The 8,616-nt window shown below is 47.5% G+C and overlaps 1 protein-coding gene across 1 annotated transcript; it reads left to right on the top strand.

The window, feature by feature from the left end:
* Window positions 1–32: 32 nt before the first annotated feature.
* Window positions 33–7,880, top strand: ASF1B (anti-silencing function 1B histone chaperone). Its single transcript, XM_079771194.1, has 4 exons — window positions 33–491; window positions 5,683–5,798; window positions 6,223–6,399; window positions 6,748–7,880. Exons 1-4 carry the CDS (start codon window positions 383–385, stop codon window positions 6,952–6,954), a joined length of 609 nt encoding a protein of 202 aa, XP_079627320.1. The 5' UTR covers window positions 33–382; the 3' UTR covers window positions 6,955–7,880.
* The last annotated feature ends 736 nt before the right edge of the window (window positions 7,881–8,616 follow it).

The following is an 8,616-nucleotide window of genomic DNA, read 5'->3' as shown; positions in this document are numbered from 1 at the left end:
GCCTACCCCCGCCTTCGTTCTCTGAGTCTTGAGACGCTGGGGATTGGTTCCCCGCGGATATCCAAAGAAGCCAAGAGGTGGTCCCGCCTCCCTTGAACTGCCCGGAGAGGGAGCTCCTCGGATTGGTCCGGAGAGTATCGACGCACGCCTCCCGACGCTCCAGGATTGGCTAACAGGGTGCTCACGCTGCCGAGGAGCGTTTACGGTGATTGGTCGGAGGGTGCGGCCAGCTATTTGAAGGAGGCGCGCGGAGAGTATACGCACTTCAGTCTGCGGACAGAGACGGCGGGAGGCTCCGTGGGTAACGCTGTCCCGCTGATCCTACAGGATCCAGACGTGGGCTCGGACACAGCCTCGGCTTCAGTCGCGGCCCGGCGAGGCGATGGCCAAGGTATCGGTGCTGAACGTGGCGGTGCTGGAGAATCCGAGCCCTTTCCACAGCCCTTTCCGGTTCGAGATCAGCTTCGAGTGCAATGAGGCTCTGGCGGACGGTGAGGCTGGGCCTGTGTGGACACTGCCCCCTCCCCCCGGGTCCCGTGGCCAACCCGACTTTCCCGTAGAGACCCTCGCGGCCAACCTCGACCTTCTCTGTGAAATAACCCCCCAAATTACGATCTTATCCCCCTCTCGCCTCTCCCGCTCTAACCTCTGCGTGGAAGCTACCTCTTACCCCCATCCCACGGCCAACCCGATCCCTTCCCCACGGATACGCTAGTTTCCCACGGGGGAGACCTCATCATCCCATCCTCCCAAACCACACTTTCTCCTGTGGAGCTTCTGGGTTCCCGATTTCTATAAGGAAGCTTCAGCCGCCATTCTTTTAATCTGCGGAGACCCTCAACCACCCCAATCTTCTATTTCTGTATAGGAGATTTTTATATTAACGTCACAGCCACTCATTCTCCACCTATCTTTTCTTTGGCGAGACACTCCCTCCTCACTTTTTCCCTACGGAGACTCCAGCCCCCAGCCCCCTCCCATTGCCTATGGAAACCTTAACCTCCTCCCCCAATTTCCCTATAAGAGGCCTCTCTCCCAAGCACCTTCCCAATTTTCCCAGTGGAACCCCTCTTATCACCCTTTTTCCCTGTGACAAGACCTAACTCACCCCATCTCCCCATTTGTCACTCAATAATCCCCTCCCCAACTTCCTGATATTTAAACAACCCCACCAATTTCTTCTTGTTTTCTATCCCAACACACGTACCCTAGAACCTGGCTTCCCTCCTCCTTAGCCTGGCCCCAATCCTCTCCTTGAGCTCCAACTGGCCTAGGTTCCAGCTCCAGTCTTTGAGAATAACTTAGTCTCCCCAGCTCCCATTCTTCACTCTTCCCTGTCTGTGGGCTTTGAGGAACACACTCAGATTTGAAGAGTGGGCTAGCCAGGAAAGCATCCAAGCATGTCTAACATATAAAGGAGGCATGTGGGCCATTGGCCGCGAGTTTGACATGCTTGCACAGTTCCCACTGTGCGCACCAGGTTCCAGCTGGCCTACAGCCACAATGCTTTTAGCACTTCTGATGGTCTGACCAAATCTGGAGGTTAGGTGAGGTGGGCTGAACCATGTTGGTATCCAGCTTCAAACAATTATTGTTACAACCTTTTGGGCATCTTTTCCAAGGTGCCTTCATAGATGTACTTATTCATCTGTGTGACATAAAGGTAGAAATGGCTCTCATCTCCCAGATGAGTAGATGGAAGCCACAAAAAATGCAAGACCTTTCAAGGAAAGGCCTATAAAAAATCACTTTCAGGAGGAAGTACAGGCTTACCTCCGTTATATTGCACTTCACAGATGTTGCAATTTTTACAAATTGAAGGTAAGACTCACCAGCAAAAAGATCCCTACTCACTTTATTATAGTGGGGAACTGAACCCACGGTATCTGAGGTACGACTGTACTCCATCCAACCATTTCTCCACTTGGTGGTTAAAAAGAGAAGAGGCAGCAGCTGAAGAGTGGAGACCTGGGAAGCCAGGGTGTACTAATTAGCACCTCTAGGTGGTAGTTGGGCAGTTTGCTTGCAAAGCCAGCCACTTGGGTTAGTTTAGGGTTGATACATTGGAGATGTTTGTGTGCTGGGCCAATGGATCAGTCTCTCCCTGGTTTCTCTTCTTTTTAAATTATGTCATCTACTTGTGGCTAACTATAGAATAAGTCCATTTAAAACCTTTCTGTAACAAGGCAGGGTGTAAATAAATTAAGTGTAGAATGTCACTATGTAATAAGATTTAGTTTTAAAGCCAAGAGGAGATGTAAGGAGCTAATAGGTTAAGGGATTCACAGTTCCCAAATGGCAGGAGATCAGATTTCAGTTAGCCTGTTTGTACTCCTTGTATTTAAAAGTAATTGTGTGGTCATTATCTAGTACTTGTATTCCTAGGAAGCCCCTGCCTGTTATTTAATAATCTGTTTATAGAATCAGAGTTGAGGTCCAAAGTCAACCTTCTGGTCATTATATTTTACTAGAGAGAAGCAGAATGACTTCTCCAAGGTCACATAGCTGGTTGGTAGAATAATTGACACTAGGGCTTGTTCTGAGTCCAGGGTTCTTTTTTTTTTTTTTTTTAATTGATTTCAGAGAGGAAGGGAGAGAGAGAGAGAAAGAAAGAAACATCAATGATGAGAGAGAATCATCGGCTTGGCTGCCTCTTGCACACCCCCCACTGGGGATGAGCCCTCAACCCAGGCATGTGCCCTTGACCAGAATTGAACCCAGGACCCTTCACTCCACAGGCCGATGCTCCATCCACCGAGCCAAACCAGCCAGGGCTTGAGTCCAGGGTTCTTTATCTTTACTAAAACCTGGGAGAGAATGAATCCTCTATTTTAAAAGTGGAACATAAATAGAACTGATGATAGAATTTATTTCCACATCAGGACTCTCAAAAGAGAGCAAAGCGGGTACTATTATTAATTACACCAGGACAATAAAGCTTTTGCCCAGAGAAACTCAAGTTGGGAAGTAAACCCTGGCCTGAAAATCCAGGCTGTGGTTCTTACCCTTAAGGCTCTAACCTATCAACTTGCATTCTGCCTCTTCCCACAGAGCAAAAGGAATTTGATTCCTGCCTGCCTCCCAAAAAATAGAGTGGACCTGGCTTTAGAAGCCTCAGATACTGAGGAAATCTCAGTCTCGTTATGTTGACGCTAGCAACTACAGATCTAACAAGACACCTTTTGCTCTCTTTTGTCCTCAGCTTCTGGAAATAGATGCTTCCAAAACATGGGTTCACATTTAACACATTAGGTTTGTCCTTCTGCGACTTTCAATTGAGAAATTCAACAGGCACTGCTTGAATAAGTCATGGGGCCAGATGATCTGACCCACAGCTGTGGTCAGGCCAAGGTTCATCTGTATGATTATGAACAAAAATAAAATGACAAACAGAAAAAGACCTACTGGATACATAAAAAAAAAAAAAAAAAAAGGGCAGAAAACAGTTTCCTCAGCTATTTCAACTACACATGTCTTTTATCATGCCGCTGGCTTTGGTTTTGTTTTTATACATAGTGGAGGAGCATCTTGTGCAGTGGTTAGATCATAAAGTTAGGGTATAAAGACAAAATGAAATGCAGTCAAATTATCTTTGAAATTGCCCCAAAGGTGCCTGGCTGGTGTGGCTCAGGTGTTGAGCATCGACCCATGAATCAAGAGGTCACCATTGGATTCCCCATCAGGGCACATGCCCAGGTTTCGTGCTCCATCCCCGGTGGGTGGCACACAGGAGGTAGCCACTTGATGATGTTTCTCTCTCATTGATGTTTCTAACTCTCTATCTTCCCTTCCGCTCTCTTTTAAAGAAAAAAAACCATATTTCAAATTAAAAAAGAAATTGCCCTGAAGGTTAAGTATGCATGTTACATGTATATAATTGTGTCCTGTGTTTTATAGGAGTGAGTTTGTGCTGTATTGGTGACTGATACTCCATATCTAATTCTAAAGAATGGTTATATTAAAAATCGATGCTACTTAAGTATGGCACTTAAGTTAAAACACTTCAACTTTAAGATGATTCCAATTTATAGGTTCTTTCCTTGTCCTGTAGATGATTTTATCAGCTCCTCCAACTTTTGAGTTAATATTTCTCTGATCACCCATTAATTATTTGATTAATTTCTGCAGTATTGAGGGATCCACTGTGGCCCACTTGCCTGGCCACCCATGCAGTGTGTTTTCTCTTCCAGTCAGCACCCACACAGTCTTTGTTCAGATTTGCCTAACAGTATTGAACATCAAGTGCCTTTGGTGTGCCCCGAGCCTGCTCTCTTTTGTCTTCTTTTTATCTCTCCTCCCCAGCACATTAGTTAAATGCACACACATGTGATTCCAAGTGGTGATGGGGGAGAGACCAGAAGGAAAGATACCAAAATCTAGACCTGTGTGAGAAATGTGAGAACAGCTAGCTGGTTTTCTGATGGTTCCAAACATGTTATGTCTAGTTATGTCGCTACTTGTAACAAAAATAAATCAGTAAGCTTAATTCTCCCTGCAAATAATAAAAGATACTAGAGTTTGAACCCCAGTGAGCCTGGAGCGGGTGGGTATCATTGTATCTCAAATCTGATAGAGTTCCTGAGTAGGCCTGGGTGAAACTGCAAAGGGACAGGAAGCCAGTGTATCGAGGAAGAGCTTGGGGCTCAGATGACCAACCTCGGTAGTTGTGGCCCGGCATCAGTGTGCTTCCGAAGTTGGATGCACTTGCAGGACACTGGACCAAGGAACAGGGCAGCTTCCAAGAGCATTTGCTTCCTGTGAAAATCACAGCTTGTGAAACTTCCCCCAGTTGCTGGAGTGATAGGTTGTGTAATTTCAGAGAACCTAAAATAAGTTTCAGGTCTCCTGCCAAGCTTCCCTGTACTAACGTGACCTTGCCCCTGATACACTTGGATCTCTTGCAAGAGGCAGTGGTCACTGGGAATTTCCTGTGATTGATGGGCAAGGTCTCCTTAAGCACTTTTCCTTTAATCTTGCTGGAACATACTCAGGAATGGGGTCCTCTCTACTGGATCGGATACAAGAGAGTTGGAGTTAAGAGGATCACCTTATGATGCCACATTTGTTGATTGAGTCATGGGTCACCCAATGGCCATAAACAGGCATGACTTGGTGCTGGGTCTAAAAGACCTGGGGCCTGGCCGACTCCCACAGCAGCCTTGTCTTCCCCCTCCTGCCGGCTGGCTGTCCTGCTGTATTGGAATCTGCCGCCCTGCCCCAGTTGTCGAGGGATCTACTCAGTTTTGTGGCACCGGTCCCTGTGTGTGAAAGAGGATGCTGCTTCCTATCCCAGTACCCAGTGGGCAGGGCCCTGAAATGGCCCAGCTCCCTGCTGTTCCCTCCTCAGCACGCCTCACGTGGGTCTTAATTCAGCCTCTGCCATACGGTTTGTCCTCAGGCTCTGAGAGGCCCGAGTTTCCCTGGAGGTGCAGAGTCAAGGTCGCCTGGCAAAGCTAGGCCCATAGGAGAAATTTCCCACTCCCACTGGAAGTAAGAGTTTCCTGCCTGCCCAGTGTTCAGGACTGCAGTGCCTGGCACTTAGTGCCCAGGGGATGTCAGGTGTTGTTTAGAATAAGAATCTTTCACCTTATTAAGGATCTCTCCAAAACTAAGGAGAAGACCCTTTCTCTGCCTTCTTGCTGTCACGTTATTTCAGTTCCCTAACACCCTATGTCCTTGCAGACTTAGAGTGGAAGATAATTTATGTTGGCTCAGCTGAGAGTGAGGAGTTTGATCAAATCCTAGACTCAGTGCTGGTCGGCCCTATCCCAGCAGGGAGACACATGTTCGTCTTTCAGGTAAGAAAGGAGGCCTTAGGCTCTTCTACCCAAAAGCACATAGTGTGGTTTAGTGGTCTAAAGTTCAGATTCAAATTCTCGCTCTGCTCTCAAGAACTCTGACCTCTCAATGGTACTTCAAACACCTCTCTTTCCTCCATCTCTGTGTCATGACTGTTACCATGAACCACTGATTCACAGTTGATCCTCATTATTCACAGGAGTTACATTCTGTAAAGCTGCTGTGAACAGTGAATTAGTGAATACTGAACTATGGTTCCATAGGACATACAGAGCTCGGTTCCTGCATGTCACATTTTTGTCAACCAGTCAACACATAACCTGGTTTTAGGGGTGTTTAAATACCTCAATTGATATTATTGTTGATTCATTAACATTGAATTCAGAGCTGACGGTGCTAAGGCTCAGTATGTGTTTTCCCTAGGCCGATGCTCCCAACCCATCCCTCATCCCTGAGAGCGACGCCATTGGTGTGACCGTGGTCCTCATCACCTGCACCTACCATGGGCAGGAGTTCATCCGTGTGGGCTACTACGTCAACAATGAGTACCCCGACCCAGAGTTGCGGGAGAACCCACCCCCAAAGCCAGACTTCTCTCAGGTGGGGTCGCTCTCCACTCCCTGCCCTAGATCATCTGGCTCTTTTGTATTTGGGGGGAGTTGAGTCATTGGATTGATTCAGGAGCCAAGGTCGCTTAAAGTTTTCAAGTAGTGCTCAGAGAGAGAGGTCTTTGTTTCTCAGAAGCATGCCTTGCAGAATTAAGATTAGATAGGTTCTGGCCCTAAATCATGGTGCACAGGCATTCCCTGGAGTCCCACACATATTGTTGGTGATGGAATAAGCAAGGTCTGCTCTTCCTGGGTCTGGGATGGGAGACTAGGGGTGCCCTGGCTTTGTGGGAGTAATGATAGGGCATGCTGACAATTGACATTTCTCTTCCTACCCCAGCTCCAACGTAACATCTTGGCCTCGAATCCCCGAGTGACCCGTTTCCACATCAACTGGGACAACAACACGGACAGGCTGGAGGCCATAGAGAACCAGGACCCTGCCCTAAGCTGCAGCCTCCCCATCAACTGTACCCCTGTCAAGGGCTTGGGTCTCCCTGGCTGCATCCCTGGACTCCTCCCCGAGAACTCCATGGACTGCATCTAACTGAGGTCTTAACTGGGGGACTCCAGGCCCTACCTGGGCCCAGCTAGGACTATGGCCAGTCTCCCAACACATCTGGAGGGGGCAGTTAGGCCTCCCAGAGAGTCCTCTGGGGGCCATCTGGAAGACTTTGGGGCCATCAACTATATTCAGGCCTATCAAACTTATCCCTGAGGAAAGAATGGACCTCGGGTCTCTCCCAACCTCAGCCCAGAAAGATTATCTCACCTTTACTGCCTATAAAAAGCAGGTACTTTAGTTAATTCTCTAACTTTTGTCCTTTCTCTTCCACACATAAGCCAATATGCCACCACGCTCCCATATAAGTACCATTGAGCCAGAGCTCTTCCAACAGACCTCCCTGGCCTTCCTTGAGGCTTTCTTGGTCAATGGTTCCAGCCCTGTAGAGCTAAAGACTGTCATTTACCTTCCCAAACATTTGAGTAGATCCACCCAGCTTTCTGGAGTCACAAGGAATCTGAGTTAGAAGGTAGATTCAGTCACAATTTCTGTCCTTTTCCCAGAACAATTTTTAGGTCTTTTCAATCCAGCAGCCCCTGGAAAACTCTGTTCACAAAAGTGTGATCAGCTGGATGCTGAGGAATAATGGTTGATTCTCCTCTCAGTCACAACCACCTTCTTGTTACTTCCTAACTGGATCTGGATTTCCCTGGAGGCTGCCACTGTTGGAGCAGCCGACCAGGCTCTGTCTGTTTTGGCATCAGGGCCTCTGGCTGCCTTTGCCCTCTGCTAAGACCTTATGTTCTCACAGTCTACAGAGTGATTACAGGCATGGGAAACGGTAGGGACCCTGAAAACCACCTTCCCCTGCCATACTCTGCCATGTTCCCCATCCCTTCGCTGCTACGGGGATGCTGTTGGTGATTACAGTTTGTATATTAAAAGGTTTTTGTATTAAATATGTTTGGTTGATCTAAAAATGCATTTCATCTAGATTGATTTGTTTCTGCTTTTGTCTTAGATGAACTGAGGCAGCTTTGTCCATCTTTCCTTGGAACATGAGGTGGAGGTCCTCTTGCCCTGGCCAGTGGGTTGACTGCCTCTTGTCTCCTTGCTCAACTTCTTGCCCTAGTCCTAATTGGTTGTATATTTGTAATCCAGACTGGGATTTGGAAAGGGGTTTTTATTTGTTTAAGCTTAAGCAATGCAGCTGTTGTAGAGCATAACCAGTGGTGGTTTTTTTCAGACATTGACCTTGACCCACAGGAAGAAATTAACATTGTACTCCAAGGACACAGCAACACTTTTATTAACTTTTACTTAACCTTTCTTTGTAACCCCACAGCCAGACTGGAGTGGTTTGGCTGGTGAGCCATTTCCCCGTAATTCACATAAGAGCCCAACTCTTCCCTTCCTGAGACCTAGGAATATGGGTGTAGACAGCAGCTGGGTAGAGTGCAGGTTGTACAAACGTATAGGCAGAGCAGTGAGTTGGCTGGCTTGCAGACTTATGACCTCCTAAACCCCTCCAAGTTAGGAGAGCTGGCTCATCCAGTCCCCTGCCCCTCTGACCACTTCCTTTTTGGGCTTTCCTCTGCTTCAGTGGCTCTCAACTGGGGGCAATTTTGTCTCCCAGGGCACATTTAGCAATGTTGAGATGGTTTTGGTTGTCACATCTGGTGGAAGATAAAGAGGTTCTACTGG

Source organism: Cnephaeus nilssonii, assembly GCF_951640355.1.
Source record: "Cnephaeus nilssonii genome assembly, chromosome: 5".
Lineage (NCBI taxonomy): Eukaryota > Metazoa > Chordata > Mammalia > Chiroptera > Vespertilionidae > Cnephaeus > Cnephaeus nilssonii.
The sequence above is the reverse complement of the archived record's forward strand: the minus strand, read 5'-3'. Positions and strand labels throughout refer to the sequence as shown.

Excerpts from the sequence above, each read along its gene's own strand:
- ASF1B (XM_079771194.1), top strand. The coding sequence starts at position 383 with ATGGCCAAGGTATCGGTGCTGAACGTGGCGGTGCTGGAGAATCCGAGC. Across the intron at positions 492-5,682 it reads CAATGAGGCTCTGGCGGACG|ACTTAGAGTGGAAGATAATT; the intron begins GTGAGGCTGGGC and ends ATGTCCTTGCAG. Across the intron at positions 5,799-6,222 it reads GACACATGTTCGTCTTTCAG|GCCGATGCTCCCAACCCATC; the intron begins GTAAGAAAGGAG and ends TGTTTTCCCTAG.